Below are 18,310 nucleotides of genomic sequence, written 5' to 3'. Positions count from 1 at the left end.
AGTTTCCTGAAGACCTCAGCCAGGGAATTTGAAGTTCGGGAGGCTGAGCGGGGTAGAAGACGCTTCAGTGGCTGAGCTCCAGACCAGGGGCTTGGAGGGGGCTGGTGCCACGAAGAGATGGCATTTTTCTATGTCCAAGGGATCCTGCAGATTGGGCTGAGGATCTGTCTGGGGCACACAAGAATAGGAACAGGCAGATATACCCAGCCCCATCCTGAGCCTATGAGCCTAGAAACAGAGCGTGAATCATTTTTAAAAGATAAGTTAATACATAGCACTTACCATGTGCCAGGCATTATTCTAAGAGCTTCACAAGCCTCTTGAGTTAACTTTCGAACTTTAATCTTGAATTTAACCCTTACAACAACCCTGTGAGCTAGGCTTATTATTAGCACCATCTCATCAGACAAATGAGAAAACTGAGGCAGAGAGGGCAAGCCATTCGCTCAAGTCACACAGTTACTAAGTGGCAAAGCCGGGGTTTAAACCCGCTTGTGGTCTTACTCAAGAGTCTTATGGTTTTAGCTGCTCTGATACTTGGAAAATAGAGATTTCCAACCTGGTTTCCTCCAGACACTCAATGCCCATGCATTATGCCCCTACTGTGTACCACGTCATGACTTTAAGGCCCATGGTGGAGGGAGGTAAGGCCCTATCTTCTCTCTCTTAGGAAGAAAAGAGGGTTAGGGTAGGGTTTTAGGAGCTGGGCTCCGGGGACCACCAGGGAGCTGGCTTCTTAGGCTTTTGGGGGGTCTCCAGGGTCCTGGCTTCGAGGTAATCAGGATACTGGGAGGGGAGGGTGCGGAACTGTGGGACAGCCCTCTCCTCAGGCCAGGTTTCTTAACCTCAGCACTACTGTCACGGTGCCTGTTTGCCATGGGGGCCGCCCTGTGTACTGTAGGATGGAGAGCAGCATTCTGGGCCTCTCTTTGCTAGATACCAGCAGCACACTCCTGAGTTGTGACAACCAAAAATGTCCCCAGACATTGCCAAATGTGCCCTGGGGTGGGGAGCAAAATAGCCCACCCATTGAGAACGAGTCTCCAAGACTAAGACTTGAAAAATCAGGGCGAACTTAATCGGGAGCAGCGATGGGGTTGATCCAGGGCATTGGATGAGAGGGGGTGAGGAGCTGGTCATGGGAGGGAGCCAAGTCCGGAGCAGAGCCAGCCCAGGAGATAAATCCTGGTGTTGGTGGGTGGACAGTGAGGAGGAGGAAGGGGATTCAGTGGTTCTTGAAGGAAGGGGCAGCCACGGAGGCTGTGCCACGGAGGTAATGAGGAAGGAGGGCTATCTGCCACTTGGCACCACTGCCTGCCTGCCATGGGGTGACTGGGCTGCATGCCGTGGGGTGACTCATCTGCCCCTGCTGCCTCATGCCCGTTGGGCCGATGTGTCTCTGGTTTGACCTGCCCCAGGAAGCCTGGGCCTGGCTCCCCCTCCGCAGAGCTTCCTTAGAGGATAGAGGATGGATTGGGGCAATAAGAGATAAAGGCCATAGCTTCCTGGAGTCACCTGAGCCACACTGGAGATTTGCAGAGAAGGCCATGGGTGGGACAGCCACAGGGTGGGGGATGGAAGCTCTGATACCTTCAAATGAGGGATTCTTGGGCCCTGGTGGCCAAACCCCCCAGGGGTGGGAGTGGAGAGCTCCTAGTTCGTTCATTCGCACATTCTTCAAGTATTTCTTTTGGGTCTAGTGTATGTACCAGTCAGAGCCTTGAAGGATGAGCACAGGCTCTGGGGACATATACAGGGGAGCACAAGCAGCCTCTCCCCTCTGAGAAGCCAGCAGAGGCCGAACAACCTTCTTACAAGGGTGCCACAGAAAGGACTCCTTTCTGGGAAGGGGAGCAGAACTGAGTTAGTTCTGAGGTCCCTCCCGGCTTGGAGGTGCCATGATGTAACAATCCTGGGTGCTCAGCCTGCGGGCCAACAAGAGAAAGGGCAGTAGGTGTTGTGGCTCAGTCCTGGCTCTGCAACTTCCCAGCTCTTTGCCGTGGGAAACTCCTTTAACTTCTCTGAGTCTCTGTTTCCTCACCTGTTGCCTGGGGATGATAATAATATCAGCAATGACACTTAATGCCACTCCCCAGCAGTGCCTGTAAGCGCTTTCCATATGTTAACTAATTCTCACAAAATTCTCAAGTGGGCACTGTCATCGTCGTCATTTTATAGATGAGAAAACAAAGGCACAGAGAGGTTAAACAACTTGTCCAAGGTCACATGGCCAGTGAGTGGCAGAGCCAGGATGTAACCCAGTTTGGCCTCACTTCAAAGGGCAGTTGGGGGCATTGAATGAGATTGTGTGTGCAACGCATGTAACTAATACTGATTTGTGGTGAACATTCAGTTATGTTAACTGTCACCATTATCATCATCATCAGTTTAAGGCTTTGTCCTGGGCCTGTGGACAGCCTCAAGCATCCCCAAACCTGCCATATGCAGGATGTCTGGGGAACAGTCTCTGGACCGTATTGGAAGAAGGAGTTGAGAAAAGAGAAATCAGCATGGCTGAGTCAGGGCAGGCTTCCTGGAGGAGGGGCACCAATCAGACCCTTGAAGGATGAGGACAAGCAAGTCTGTTGGGCCTCTCTATCTGTGGCAGTGGATTCAACTTTATCTTCTTGCCTTTCCATGAATTGGAGACGACCTAGGCATGGTATGGGGGCTTTTCTTTCTTGAGCAGTGAGTCTTAGGACGGGGAAAGGGAAGGAAGGGTACCCTGGTGCATGAGCCATGCACTGGGTGTCTGGTGGCTGATTAACTCTTCCCTGCAACTGGAGGCAGGCTCAGCGGGATGGCGGTCTCACAAGTGCTATCCCACAGGGCTGTAGGGCTTGAACCCAGATCCCATCAAGTTCCACAGCCCAGGTGGTTTGCTGGTTCCACACAGCTCTTTCTCAAGGCTCAGGCATCAGCACAAACCTTAGCACAAAGCCTTGGTGCAGGAAGAAAGCTGCTTTCTTTTTTTCTTTTTTTTTTTGTTGGAGGCAGGGTCTCACTCTGTTGCCCAGGCTGGAACACAGTGGTGCAGTCTTGGCTCACTGCAGCCTGGACCTCCCCAGGCTCAAGCAATCCTCCTGCCTCAGCCTCCCGAGTAGCTGGGACTACAGGCATGCACCACCATCCCCGACTAATTTTTGTATGTTTTGTAGAGATGGGGTTTTGCCATGTTGCCCAGGCTGGTCTTGAACTCCTGGGCTCAAGTGATCCGCCTGCCTGAGCCTCCCAAAGTGTTGGGATTACAGGTGAGAGCCACCGTGTCTGGCCTGGTTTCATTCTTAATGGGCAAAATCAAAATCCCAGGATGACCTCTGGTGGGGAGGGCCATCCTCAGGGCCTCTGTCATTGGCCCAGTGGTAAGAACAGACTGGACCCATTCCCGCTGGGCTTTCCCATAACATGTGGAGATGCTTCCTGGAGTCTGCTGGGTTGTGGCTGCTCATGTGGCTGAGGGGCCCACGAAGCTGGTCACCTTTGGGATTCATCACAGGTGGGCTTGGAGAGCAGTCCCCAGGCTGGTTCAGTGAGACATCTCTGGGGTCTTACCCACCACTTCATTTTTTAGTTGGGGAAACTGAGGCCTGGACTGTGAAATGACTTGCTCAGGGTTACATAGTGAGTTAGGGACAGAGCTAAAACTAGAAACCAGGTCTTCCAATTCAAACGAAGGATCTCTGACTATTGGTGAAGAAGAAACTGAGTCACAGAGGTGCTGAGACTCGCCTGGATTGGAGGTCCTGGTGGGGCTTGTAGCGCCTCTGTGCTGGTAGACTTGGCTCTAAGGGCCCCAGAGCTCCAGGTGTTCTCAGATGCACAGCTGTGTAGGCCCCGCAGTCAGAAGGTCCCAGAAGGGTCAGGTCCCATCTGCATGGCTACAGAGGGGCCCAGCGCACACAGCAGCCTAGACGGCAGCTGAGTCTGTTCTCTAAGACACCTCGAAGAGGGGGCAACCTTGACCTGAGCAGGTGCACAGCTCCCACACCTCAGAATGACCTCAAGTAACAGCACATGGAAAAGACAGAAGGCAGGGAGCCCATCACTAAGGTACCCCAGGCAGGTGTCCCCTAAGGGACCACACCTGGCAATGAGCCATCAAGCTCCTCTTTTCTCCAGCTCAGAGGTTCTCAACCCTGGCAGCATGTTTCAATCACCTGGGAACCCATAAAAAGTTGATGCCCAGGCCCCACCTTGGGAAACCTGATTCAACTCATCTCTGAAGGGCCCCAGCACCCTAGGTTTTCCAGGATCCACTGGGGATGAATGTACACCTGGGGCTGAGAACCGTTGCCCTCGTTGGGAGAACAAACAACTCATGTCACCCCTTTCTCTGCAGAGGCTGCCTAATGGAGCCAGGATGCTGAGTTTTGGTCCTAGTTCTGTTGCCACTCACTATGTCGTCTTGAGCAACTTTCTATTCAACCCTGGGCCTCAGTTTCCCCATATGGACCCTGAAGGGGTTAGCATAGAACAGTGAGTTTCAAGTTCCACTCATGGAGGCCTCTGAGTCCCCTCCCTGATTTGACAAAGCAGCTTCCATTCTGTCAACATCGGATTTTGTTTGATGCGAGAGCTCTGACCTGCCTGTGCAGAGAGCTGGGCCCTTTGGGGGGTTGGTGCATTTCTACTCTTTTAAATACGGGGGATTTGGAAAAAGGGTGTACGGGGCTGCCACTTTCCAGTGGTGGGGTGGGGCAGGGCCACCCAGGATTACGGTGGGACCGTGATTTCCTGAACCTGATTCTATTGATGAGGCTGGCAGGGTCAGCGGATCTGGGATCCTCGCTGACTGGTGAGGGGTGGCTGGAACTGCCACCCAGGAACCCAGCTGCCTGGGTCTTGGTCTCCTCTGCCCCCACAGCCCAGCTTGGTGGAGACCTCGTTGGTCATCTTGTCAACCTTTCTGTGTTCAGCCACGGGGACCTTTCCCATCAGTTTCTCAGCTCCTAAAATGTCTGGTTTTGTTCTCCCAGAAGTCCAGGCCCTGAGTCCATAAAGGAAGAGGATAGGTTTGGGTTTGCAGGGGGAGTGGGGACAGAGCTGGCCATGAGTCCTGGCTCTGTCACTTACTAGCTGTGTGACTTTGGGCAAATCACCTGATGTCTCCAAGGCTCAGTATTCTCATCTGTAAAGTGGGGATAATAGCACATATGTTATATGGCTATGGGGCATTCCTCACCAATGCCCCGTCCTCCTCCTCACCATTGAAGGGGATGATACACAAGGGGGATGGGCTCACACTGAGTCAACTCTACATGCGCTGGAGGGACCAGGCTCCAGCATTTTTTTTTTTTTTTGAGATGGAGTTTTGCTCTTGTTGCCCAGGCTGGAGTGCAATGGGGCTATCTCGGCTCACTGCAACCTCCGCCTCCCAGGTTCAAGCGATTCCCTGCCTCAGCCTCCCTAGTAGCCGGGATTACAGGCATGTACCACCACGCCCGGCTAATTTTGTATTTTTAGTAGAGACGGGCTTTCTCCATGTTGGTCCGGCTGGTCTCAAACTCCTGACCTCAGGTGATCCACCCTCCTCGGCCTCCCAGAGTGCTGGGATTATAGGCGTGAGCCACCGCGCCCGGCCCACCAGGCTCCAGCGTTTCTAAGACAACCTACTCTAAGCCGTGATTCTCAGATGTCAGCGAACATCAGAATGGCTTAAAATGCGGTTCCAAGGACCCGCCTGGAGCACTTCTAAGAATCTGCATTTTCAATAAGGTGGATCTGAGGTTGGCTACTTTTAGGGAGGCCAACTGTTCCTGTTTGTCTGGGACCTTGCAGGTTTTAGCACAGCAAATTCTGTATCCAGGAACAGCCTTAGTCCCAGCAAACAGATGCTGTTGGCCACCCTACCATGTTTTACCCCCCACTCACCATCTTAGGCTGGCTGTGCCATGGGAGCAGTTGAGTTCTCGGGTTGGCTTGGGGGTGTGGGGCTGGGAGAGCCCTGGACAGGCCTGTGCATGGAAGCCTCAGCAGGCGAGGGTCCAAGGCCCTGAGCCCAGGACTGGACCAGAAGCACTGCCTAGAAAGCCCAGAAGCCAGCATGTGACAGCTCAGCCATGCTGGCAGCTCGAGGTGGCCTGGAGAGGAAGGACTTTGTCCAGGTGAGGCTCCAGGTACTTCCCCTGTTCTCTAGGAAATAGGAAGCTAGATCCTCCCATACCTGATTCAGGATCTCCTCCCAGCAGCTGTCCCTCTCATTTTCCTAACACACAACTTTCATGACAGGCATGAGCACTGGACTGGGAGTCAGCAGCCCTACCTTCTAGTCACTTCTCTTCTGGGCCTCAGTTTCCCCATCAGTGAAATGAGGGCATGACTTTTGCTCCTCCTGAGTGCTTTACCCACACTGGTTCCTTTCATCTTCTCCTCATCCCCACCAGATAGATGTCAATGCTGCGGCTGAGGGAGGCAGTCACTTGCTCAAAGTCACACACCTAATGAGTGATGGGACTGGGATTTGAACCCGGTTGCCTGGCCTCAGGGACCACAGGCTCAAGTACCTTGCCACGGCTCCATCATGTTGCCCCTCCTGATCAAGAACCATCGCTGGCTCCCCGTTACATAGGGATGAAATGAAAACAAGCTCATTATAGCCTGAGTCTAAACTAGACCTCTTAAGGCTCCTTGGTGAAAACACCTTCCCCTCACTTGTGTCTCCTCTTGGTGCCTTCCCTGGGGAACCTGCCCCAGCCGCCCAGCCCACTGTCTCATCCTGCCTCCAGACCCATTTCCTGCACCCTCATTTACTTTAATAGCCCCTTCCCTGTCCTGGGCCAATGGTGTTCCAAGCCTTTCCTATGTATTATCACACTTGAGTTTCATGATTGCCCACGAGGTTGGCCAAGTAGGTGTCATTATCCCACTTTATAGGTGAGGTTAATGGGCCCAGAGAGACTAAGTGATTTAGTCAAGCTCAGCTGGCTGATGTGTGACCCAGCCTGGTCTGGAACCTAATTCTTGACTCTGGTCCCAGCACTACCTGAGCCCTTGGCTTCTGCGGCCCCTCCCTTCCTCAACCTCAGATGTAGCTTGTTCACCTGTGTGAAGCCCTTGTTCAGACCATGGCCCTGGAGACCCTCCTGGGCAGGGGTGCTTCAGTCTTCATTGGGGATCCCCCAGCATCTCACACAGAGCCTGGCACATGGAGGGGCAGGGGCGCTGGGCTGAAATACCCTACACCCAGGGGCTGGAGCCTGGGGACTGAGTGGGGTTTTCATACCAGAAGGACCATCAAGGGTGTTCAGCCCTCGCCCATGGACACTTGAGGCCCAAGGAACAGCTTTGGGGTTGAGGGAGTTCCATAAAAAGTTTACAGGCTTCAGTCAGGCGCGGTGGCTCACACCTGTGATCCCAGCTGGGAGGCTGAGGCAGGCGGATCACTTGAGGTCAGGAGTTCATGACCAGTCTGGCCAATATGGTGAAACCCTGTCTCTACTGAAAATAAAAAAATTAGCTGGGCACGGTGGTGGGCTGTGTTGTCCCAGCTGCTTGGGAGGCTGAGGCATGAGAATTGCTTGAACCTGGGAGGTGGAGGTTGCAATGAGCCAAGATTGCACCACTGCACTCCAGCCTGGGTCACAGAGCAAGACTCTGTCTCAGAAAAAAAAGGAAAAAAAGAAAAAAAAAAAAAGGCTTCCTTGGAAGGTAGAAGTCAGGTGCCTCAGGAGTGGGGCTGAGGGTGTTCCCGAGGGCATGAAAGGCTGCCCCTCCTACCTGGGTTTGTCTTCCTGTGTCTCTTTCTGACTCCCTGTCTCTGACTCTCCATCTCGCTGGGTCTCTCCAAGTCTCCCTGTCCTATCTCTCTGTCTCTGTGTCTTCATGCCTCCCTACCTGCTTCTGCCATTTCCCCTGTGGGGGGCTGCCCAGGGCTGAACAGGCCAGAGGGCTCCACCAGCCCTGGAAATTACAGACTTTGGGAGTAGGGTTGCCAGATAAAATAAAAGATGCCTAGTTAAAATTGAATTTCAGGTAAATAATTAATAATTTTTTTAGTATAAGTATATCCCAAATACTTCACGGGAGTACCAAACAATGATTGACTGTTCACTTGAAATTCAAGTCCAACTGAGTGTTCTGTATTTTTATTTGCTAAGTCTGGCAGCCCTGCTTAGGAGGAGAAACAGGTGTGTCTGTCCCTCCCACCTGGTGAGGACACCTGACAGGGCCCCAGACACCAGAGTGGGACCTGCCTGATGGAGAGAAGCTTGGGCTTGGTTTAGTTCCCTTTTCATAAAAAAGCTGCTTTGAGATGTAAGAGAATCATGTTGATGGAAGAGCGAAGAGGTTGTTTTGGGGGAGGTCTGCCTAACTCCGAGGGAAGATGGGAAGTGGGGGGAGTGGCCAGCTGTGGAAATCTGGGGGAGTCCCCTACGTATCCTGTGCCTCAGTTTCCCCATGTGTAAACAGGAGTAATCATCTCATCCTGGGGCTGCAGTGAGGATCAGACGAGCTAATGTACAAAAAGGCTTAGGCAGGCCTGCCGTGATAAGGGTGCAGAGGCTGGGGGCTTTTTGTGTTATGGTATTGTTGTTATTATTACTCCTGGGGAGGTGGTGGGCAAGAGTGTGGACTGAGGAGCCACATGGCTGGGTTTGGATCCCAGCCCGGCCACAGACCTTGGGCAAGTTACTTAACCTCGGCTTTCCCACCTGTATAACGGGAGACAATAATAGATAGTGCCTCCCTTCTAGCGTTATTGAGAGGATTGCATGATGGGCTGGCACACAACATGAGCTTAATAAGTGTCAGTCACTGTTATCCCCCAGGGGCGTGCGTGCCGCTTCCTCCAGGAAGCCCTCCAACTCGCAGTGGCCTCTCCCTGTGTGGGTTCCCACTGAGCTGTGATCCTGTGGCCCTGAGCCCCATCTGGCTGCCCTGGACAATGTTGGTCCTCAGCTCCCCAGCGGGATCAACAGTGGGGAGAGCAGTGGGTAGATCTGCCCAGCCAGGCAGTACCTGAGTGCACAGTGGGCACTCCACAGTCAAAGGATGCACAGGCTGGTTTCCAAGGAGGAACCCCAGACTAGGAGGAATGAAGGAAATGCAATCTCAGGGCCAGATAACATCACAGATACTTTAAACCTGCAATTAATGCCTGGTTGTTTGACCAAATCCGGCCAAGTTTCCCGGGTGACACTGCAGAGCTGTGGAACAGCATGGGCTTAGAGTCAGACCTGGTGCACACCTGGCTCTGCCATGTGATGCAACCTCAGGCTTGTCACGAGGCCTCCTTGAGCCTCAGTTGCTAATATGTCAAATGGGGATGATATTGCTCACCTTACAGCTTGTAAGAGTGGAGGGGGCTGCGTGTACCAGGTGCCTGGCATGCAGCGGGCGCTCAACCAGATTGAATTCCTTTCCCAGGGAAGAATCCAATTATAACTTCCCACCCACTAAGGAGACATGTGATGGGATCTGGGGTGGGAATTGCTCTTTTTAAAGCTCTCAGAACTGTAAGGGGCTCGACCCATCACTGGCTGGTGTTCACTGAGCTCTCTTCGTGCCCAGACCTGCACTGGGGATTTATCGAACACACGGCTGGGTTCTGACTTCCGAAGAGTTCGCCATTCTGGTGGATAGTAAAGAAACTCACAAGGGAAATGTTAATGAACACAGGGGCTTAGAACATCAGACTGTGTGTATGTTTTTTTGTTTTGTTTTGAAACAGGGTCTTGCTCTGTTGCCCAGGCTGGAGTGCAGTGGTGCAATCTTGGCTCACTGCAACCTCTGCCTCCTGGGTTCAAGCGATTCTTCTGCCTCAGCCTCCCCAGTAGCTGGGATTACAGGCACATGCCACCACGCCCGGCTATTTTTTTGTATTTTTAGTAGAGACATGTTGGCCAGGCTCAACCTCAAGTGATCCGCCCGCCTCGGCTTCCCAAAGTGCTGGGATTAAAGGAGTGAGTCACCATGCCCGGCCGACTGTGTATATGTTTGTGTGGGGTCCAGACTTGACTCCCAGGAGCTTACTGTGAGGATCTGAGGGGACTGCGTGGCCAAGGAAGGCTTCCTGGAGGAAGCAGGGCTTGAGCCAAAGCTCAAACATCTGAGCAAAATATACCTCCTTCAGCACCGCCCATGGCTCTCTGCCCTGCCCAGGTCAGTGCCTGAGGGCACAGAAATGTTTGAGGTCTATGGGACGCCTGGCGTGGAAATCTACGTCTCTCCCATCATGGAGAGGGGCCGGGAGCGTGCAGACACCAGGCGGTGGCGCTTTGACGCGACTTTGGAGATCATCGTGGTCATGAACTCCCCCAGCAATGACCTCAACGACAGCCATGTGAGCTGGTCCCTGGTGGGGTGGGGAGAGGTTGCAAGGGAGGCAGCTGTCTAGCTCTAGAAGGGCCCAACATTCTTTCTCCAGAGCGCAGGGCAGCACAGTGGGTAAGTGCCTGGCCTTGGAGCCATACTGCTGGTTTTGAATCCCAGCTCTGCAAGTTACAGACACATACCATGTGTCCTTGGAAAGCCTTATCATCCCCTGGGGCCTCTGTCTGCCATCTGTAAAATGAGATAACCATAACCCCCGCCTCCTATCATTGCTGTGGAGTGCCACAGGAGCCAGTGTTGCTCCTTCTCTTGCTTCCCAAGACCCCCTGGAGAAGGAGTTGTCCCAGTTCTGCTGAGTTGGGTCTCAGTTTCCCCATATGTAGGCTGAGGGTTGACTAGGGGATCTCTGCCACTTTGAATGAAACAGAGAAAGCAGGGACAGGGGAGGGACACCGGCGCCCGGGGAGACCCCCTTCCTAGGTGACAGCATTTCCCCAAGGTGCTTTGCTGTCCCTAATCCACTGTCTTCCTGACCCTATTTGCAGGGTAGGGGACATTTAACACACAGGAGAAATGGGTGGCCTTTAAGCTTGGCACAGGTGATGTTCGCTTTGAGGGCTGATGGGGACCAGGACTTGGAGGGTGGGAGCAGTGGGATCCACTCTGTGTCAGAAGTGACGTTTCAGAAACTGGCCCTTTAAGGAGCACTGACCACGTGCCAGGCACTGGGCAGCCATGACCTCATCCAGCCCTCACGGCAGCCCAGAGAGGCAGGGGACTGCTGCCCATTTCGCAGATGGGACAACTGAGGCTCAGAGTAACTGTCCCGGGACCGCACACTAATGGTTAGAAGAGCTAGAATTCAGTGCAGACCTGCCTGACCCCTGGGGGGCAGTCTCCCTCCATCACCCCCACCTCTGTTCCCAGCCATGCATCTGAATTGAGCATCTCCACTGAGCTCCATGAGGCACTTGGGGCAGGACCCAATGAACCCATTTAACAGGCAAGAAAACTAAGAAGGAGAAGGGGTGTGGCTTTCCTGAAGTCACATGATCTAGCGAGTGGCAGAGTTGGTGAGAGTCAGAACAGAGTCCCGGGGTAGTGCAAGAGGACCGGCCAGCCTGTGAGGGGCCCCACCTTGGTGCCAGTTGAAGTGGGGACGGTGTGGGTACCCCCCGTCTTGAATTCCTTGGCCATGATGGCTGGTGGGATGGAGGAAGTTCAGAGCCTCTCCCACTCTTTCCCTCGCCCGCCATATACCCCTGCTCCCTATCCTGCCTTTGGCCAGGATCCCAGTAATTGTATGTTTGAGGCAAGCATCACTGCTGGTGATTGACACACAGGGGTCAGTAATTGCAGGATTTAGGGGCTTCCAGGACTAAGGAGGTGAGTGGCCCCTGCAAGATCCTCCCCTCTGGCTGAGATTCGGACATCAGAAGCAGAGAGTTGAGACACCCATGTCAGGAGGGAATACCCCAAAGGGAGGGCCATGCTTTAAAGGGAACTTGGATGCCTTGGATTCATCTGCCTCCAACTAAATATCATCCTCGCCATCTTCATCCTCACCCTCTAACAGTTCTTGAGTGCTCGCTGTGGGCCGGGCGCCAAGCTGCACATGCCCCATATATGACTCCTTTCATCTTCACAGCCTCTAATTAGTCCTAAGGGGTAGGAACTATTATTATCCCCACTTTACAGTTGAGGAAATTGAGGCCCAGAGAAGCTCAGTAACTTTTCCTGGGATATTCAAAAGTGGGGGATCCAGAATCTGGGCCCAGGCCATCTGATCTCAGAGCCCTGCATTTAACCACCCCCCACCCCACATGATGCCACCTGTCCACTGATAACAGTAGCTAGTATTTCTTGGGCACTTCCTATGGGCTCAGTATTTTACATGTATTGTTTCCAAGCTGCACTACAAGCCTCTGAGGTAGAGACCTATAGAGATAGAGATCTTTTCCCATTTTGCAGATGAGAAAACTGAGGTGGCTCAGGTAGGTGAGAGGCCTTGGCCAAGGTCATAGAATGCCCAGAGGTGCCGGGCTCAAGCCCAGGCCTGTCTGAGTCCCACAGACAAGAATGTTGGCTTGGAGAGTGTCCCTAAACCCCGCCCAGCCCAAACCCTTTATTTTACAAATGGCAAAACTGAGACCCAAAGGGGAGCAAGAGCTTGTCAAAAACCAGAGTAGGTTATTGGAGGGACTGAGACCCAAGTCTCTAGAGAAGCTCTCACAAATAGCTCCCATTTTACAGATATGCCAACCAAGACACAGAAAAATAAATGGCACAGAGGAGGTTAAAGAAAGAGCAAGGTTCCTGGGGCCCCCTCCCCTCCTTACCAGATCCCTGAGAGCTATCTTTTGGGGCAGGCGCTCTGGGCTTCTGCTGGTATTACTCTGCGCCCAACTCTCCACAGGTTCAGATTTCCTACCACTCCAGCCACGAGCCTCTGCCCCTGGCCTACGCGGTGCTCTACCTCACCTGTGTTGGTAAGTTGGGGGCCATGTTGATGGTGTGGCCAAGGGCACATTTAAAAAATTCAAGCAGTACAAAAGAGTATACGTTGAACATTAAACCTCCTTCCCTCCAACTCAAGACTTCTAGTTCCCCAAACCCAGCACTTTTCTAGAGATACGCTGTGCTTATATATGAAAGCACATACATACCTCTATATCCCCCCTCTTCTGTAAGCAAATTGAAGCATACTATAGACATGGAACTAGACCTTGCTTTTGCCAGCTTGAAGTTTTTCTGCTAAGCCTCCACAAATGGTTACATAAAATCCATGCAAGATGACTCAGATGTTGGAGCTATCAGACAGGGCATGCAAAGTAATTGTGATTAATATGTTAAGGGTTCTAGTGGAAAAGGTAGACAATATGTATGAACAGATGGGGAATTTCAACAGAGAAGAAAATCGATAAGAAAGAGTCAAATGGAAATGCTAGACATAAAAACCATAGTAATAGAGATTTTAAAAATGCTTTTGAAGGTTTCACCGGTAGACTTGACACAGCTGAGGAAAGAATCAGTGAACTTGAAGATAAGTGAATAAAAGTTACTCAAACTGAAACCCAAAGAGAAAAAAGAATAAAACAAACAAATGAAAAAACATAACAGATCTAAGAGCTCTGTGACAGTATCAAACAGTCTAAATTCAGTGAAATTCCTACAGAAATTCCAACATGGCTTTTTTTTTTTTTTTTTTTTTTTTAAGGAGTTTCGCTCTTGTTGCCCAGGCTGGAGTGCAATGGCACAATCTCAGCTCACCGCGACCTCTGCCTCCTGGGTTCAAACGATTCTCCTACCTCAGCCTCCCGAGTAGCTGCAATTACAGGTGCATGCCTCCACGCCCAGCTACTTTTGTATTTTTAGTAGAGACAGGGTTTCTCCATGTTGGCCAGGCGGGTCTTGAACTCCTGACCTCAGATGATCTGCCTGCCTCAGCATCCCGAAGTACTGGGATTACAGGCATGAGCCACTATGCCCAGCCCCAACATGGCTTTTTAATATAACTTTACAGAGCTGATCCTAAAATTTGTATGGAAAAGCAAAGGTCAAGAATAGCTAAGACAATTTTGATGAAGAATAAGGTTGAGGGATTCACAATTCCAAATATCAAGACTTTTTTTTCAAGCTATAGTACTTGAGGCATTGTGAAATTGGTATAGAGCAATAGAGCAAATAGAGAACCCAGAGACAGACCCATGCTTGTGTGGTTATCATGTGGCAATAAATGGACTTGGAGCCTTACCTCACACCATACTCAAAAATAAACTTCAAATCAGTTAAAAATCTTAAGGTGAAAATCAAAATTGTAAAGCTTTTAGAAAAGAATATCTTTGTACCCTCAAGATAGTAAAGATTTTCTTTAACAAGGCAAAACAAAAGTGCAAAGACCATAAGGGGAAAGATTGCTAAATTAGACTATATTAAAATTAAAAATTTATATGCAACAGACAACAAGTAAAAAGTTGAACTGAACTAGGAGAAGAAATCTGCAATGCATACGGCTGACTTGGTACATATAGAATATGAAGAACTCCAGTCAATAAGAAAAGGACAAAAATAATAGAAATGGGCAAAAACATGAATAAGCAATTCACAGAAGAGAAAGCCCCAGTGATCAAAACCCAAATTAAAAGATGCCTAACTGAGCATTGCCAAGGTTGTGGAGCTGGGAAACTCCTTACAAAGGAGTGGGTGGGAGTTTGCTTTGGCTCACACACTTGAGAAGCAATTAGCAAAGAAGTTGAAAATGCTTTATCTGTAGGAGGCATTTTTTAGAAGCAGAACTTCTAGGTTATAGAGAATCTATATTTTTTAACTTGATAGATATTGCCAAATTGCTCTCCAAAAACACTGTATCAATATACATGTCTGCCAACTGCATATATGCTTTGCCAACACTGCATTATCAACTTTTTCCCTTTTTGCCAATCAGTTGGCATCTCACTGTTGTTTTACTTTGCCTTTCTTTAGTTAGGAGTGAGGTTGGGCATTCCCCATCTGCAGCCCAAATACATACACACATGATCATTGGAAAATAACATAGACAGAAAAGTACATAAAGCTTTATTTTACATACATATGTGTATAAAGCATATGTATACACACACACACACACACACACGAATAATTACAAAGCAAATCAAAGAATAGCTCAGGAAATAAACCTAAGAGTAGCCCAAGAAATAAAACACTACCAGCACCCCAAAGTCCCCTCAATGTCCCTCTCTGATCATAACTCCCTCCTTCTCCTACAGGTAACCACTATCTTGTGATAAGTATTTTCTTGCTTCTCCTTATGGTTTTATCTCCTGAATGCAATACCCAAGTGACATGGTCTCGTTTTACTGTCTGATATTCTGTGGATGCAGTCATATCATGTATATTCTTTTGCTTTGGGCGTCTTTTGCCCTATGCTATGTTTGTGAGATTTATCCACCTGTTGCATGGTGGTTGAGTATTTTTTCACATGTTTAAAAATCATTTCAGGCCACGTGTGGTGGCTCATGCTTGTAATCCCAGCACTTTGGGAGGCTGGGGTGGGTGGATCACTTGAGCCCAGTAGTTCAAGATCAGCCTAGGCAACATGGTGAAATCCTGCCTCTATGAAAGATACAAAAATTAGTTGGGCATGGTGGCATGCACCAGTAGTCCCAGCACTCAGGAGGCTGAAGTGGGAGGATCACTTGAGCCCAGGAGGCAGAGGTTGCAGTGAGCCATGATCATGCCACTGCACTCCAGCCTGGGCCACAGAGACCCTGTCTTGTCTCAAAAAAAAAAAAAAAAATCCTGTCTAATTTATTCTTTCTTCTCTCCCTCCCTGTTCCTCACTGCTTCTTCTTTAAGAACTAAGAGGACTACTTTTTTTTCAGAGCAGGAAGATTGATTCTGACCTCTTGAATGCTCCATTTGCATTGTGAAATCTCCCCCAGTATCTAGGGATAAATGTTAAGAAGGTGGGATGGGGGTGGGATTTGGGGACTGTGAGTGGCTCAGAGAGGACACCAGCCAGTAGGTGACAGAACCTGGGTTCATGTTCACATCTGTTTGACACCGAAGTCCAGGCTTGCTACTCCATTCCAAGGAGATGAGGCGGCTTTATATAGACAAGAATGTTCCTGGAGACCTGGGCTCAGTTCAGGGCATGCCTGGGACTGCAAGGGCTGCAGGGATGCAGATAGGAAGTGGTCAGGGAAGGCTTCCTAGAGGAGGCAGCATTTGTCCTGGGCCTTTGCTGTGACCCTGCTTCTTGCCTCAGGCCTCTTTCCCCAGCCCGGAGGGTGCAGATGCCCTCACCCCTTGGATGGTGTCTCCTTAGAAATGGCTTGCCTTTGCCCAGCCCCAGACAAGCCCTGAGATCAAGGCCTGCCCTGGGCTCCTGGGAACCTTGTAGTGACTTACCCTCTGCCTCCTCTTACAGACATCTCTCTGGATTGCGACCTGAACTATGAGGGAAGGCAAGACGGGAACTTTGTAGACAAGGTAAGCATCTCTGCCTGGGCCCAGGAAGCAGGAGTGCAGTTGGAGCTTGCTCTAGGTTGGGTTAAGAAGGATGAGGCCATTACAGGTATCCCCCTGCCTCCCAGCTGATGCCGAGACCAAGGGCCAAAAACAGAAACCAGGCATGGCTGGGGATCTTCTTTCACCAGGAGAAAAATCATCACCATGAATTATCAGGCATGGAGGTACCCAGCCCTGAGCTAGGCCTTGGCTTGTGGGATCAAGACCTTCTGGACTCATAAACTAGGTCAGGAGTGGACAAACTTCTTCCATGAGAAGTCACATAGCAAGTATTTTAGGCTTTGTGGGACATATGGTCTCAATTCTACCATTATAGTGCGAAAGCAGCCACAGTTAATACATAAACGGATGGATGTGACTGTGTGCTAATAAAACTTTATTTATACAAACAAGCAGTAGGCCAGATTAATACATAAACGGATGGATGTGACTGTGTGCTAATAAAACTTTATTTATACAAAGAAGCAGTAGGCCAGATTAATACATAAACGGATGGATGTGACTGTGTGCTAATAAAACTTTATTTATACAAACAAGCAGTAGGCCAGATTAATACATAAACGGATGGATGTGACTGTGTGCTAATAAAACTTTATTTATACAAAGAAGCAGTAGGCCAGATTAATACATAAACGGATGGATGTGACTGTGTGCTAATAAAACTTTATTTATACAAACAAGCAGTAGGCCAGATTAATACATAAACGGATGGATGTGACTGTGTGCTAATAAAACTTTATTTATACAAAGAAGCAGTAGGCCAGATTAATACATAAACGGATGGATGTGACTGTGTGCTAATAAAACTTTATTTATACAAACAAGCAGTAGGCCAGATTAATACATAAACGGATGGATGTGACTGTGTGCTAATAAAACTTTATTTATACAAAGAAGCAGTAGGCCAGATTAATACATAAACGGATGGATGTGACTGTGTGCTAATAAAACTTTATTTATACAAACAAGCAGTAGGCCAGATTAATACATAAACGGATGGATGTGACTGTGTGCTAATAAAACTTTATTTATACAAACAAGCAGTAGGCCAGATTAATACATAAACGGATGGATGTGACTGTGTGCTAATAAAACTTTATTTATACAAACAAGCAGTAGGCCAGATTAATACATAAACGGATGGATGTGACTGTGTGCTAATAAAACTTTATTTATACAAAGAAGCAGTAGGCCAGATTAATACATAAACGGATGGATGTGACTGTGTGCTAATAAAACTTTATTTATACAAACAAGCAGTAGGCCAGATTAATACATAAACGGATGGATGTGACTGTGTGCTAATAAAACTTTATTTATACAAAGAAGCAGTAGGCCAGATTAATACATAAACGGATGGATGTGACTGTGTGCTAATAAAACTTTATTTATACAAACAAGCAGTAGGCCAGATTAATACATAAACGGATGGATGTGACTGTGTGCTAATAAAACTTTATTTATACAAACAAGCAGTAGGCCAGATTAATACATAAACGGATGGATGTGACTGTGTGCTAATAAAACTTTATTTATACAAACAAGCAGTAGGCCAGATTAATACATAAACGGATGGATGTGACTGTGTGCTAATAAAACTTTATTTATACAAAGAAGCAGTAGGCCAGATTAATACATAAACGGATGGATGTGACTGTGTGCTAATAAAACTTTATTTATACAAACAAGCAGTAGGCCAGATTAATACATAAACGGATGGATGTGACTGTGTGCTAATAAAACTTTATTTATACAAAGAAGCAGTAGGCCAGATTAATACATAAACGGATGGATGTGACTGTGTGCTAATAAAACTTTATTTATACAAAAAAGCAGTAGGCCAGATTAATACATAAATGGATGGATGTGACTGTGTGCTAATAAAACTTTATTTATACAAACAAGCAGTAGGCCAGATTAATACATAAATGGATGGATGTGACTGTGTGCTAATAAAACTTTATTTATACAAAGAAGCAGTAGGCCAGATTAATACATAAATGGATGG

At 49.1% G+C, this 18,310-nt stretch overlaps 1 protein-coding gene across 1 annotated transcript in view; it reads left to right on the top strand.

Annotated features, from left to right (window-relative positions):
* PADI3 (peptidyl arginine deiminase 3) overlaps positions 1-18,310 on the top strand; it is a 39,417-nt gene that overhangs the window by 316 nt on the left and 20,791 nt on the right. Inside the window, exons 2-4 of the mRNA XM_002811405.3 lie at positions 10,102-10,282; positions 12,689-12,761; positions 16,202-16,263. Coding sequence (XP_002811451.3) covers positions 10,102-10,282; positions 12,689-12,761; positions 16,202-16,263 — 316 coding nt within the window. The remainder of the gene's footprint in view (positions 1-10,101; positions 10,283-12,688; positions 12,762-16,201; positions 16,264-18,310) is intronic.

Source organism: Pongo abelii, chromosome 1 (genome assembly GCF_028885655.2).
Source record: "Pongo abelii isolate AG06213 chromosome 1, NHGRI_mPonAbe1-v2.0_pri, whole genome shotgun sequence".
Lineage (NCBI taxonomy): Eukaryota > Metazoa > Chordata > Mammalia > Primates > Hominidae > Pongo > Pongo abelii.
This window is presented reverse-complemented; position numbering and strand designations above follow the sequence as displayed.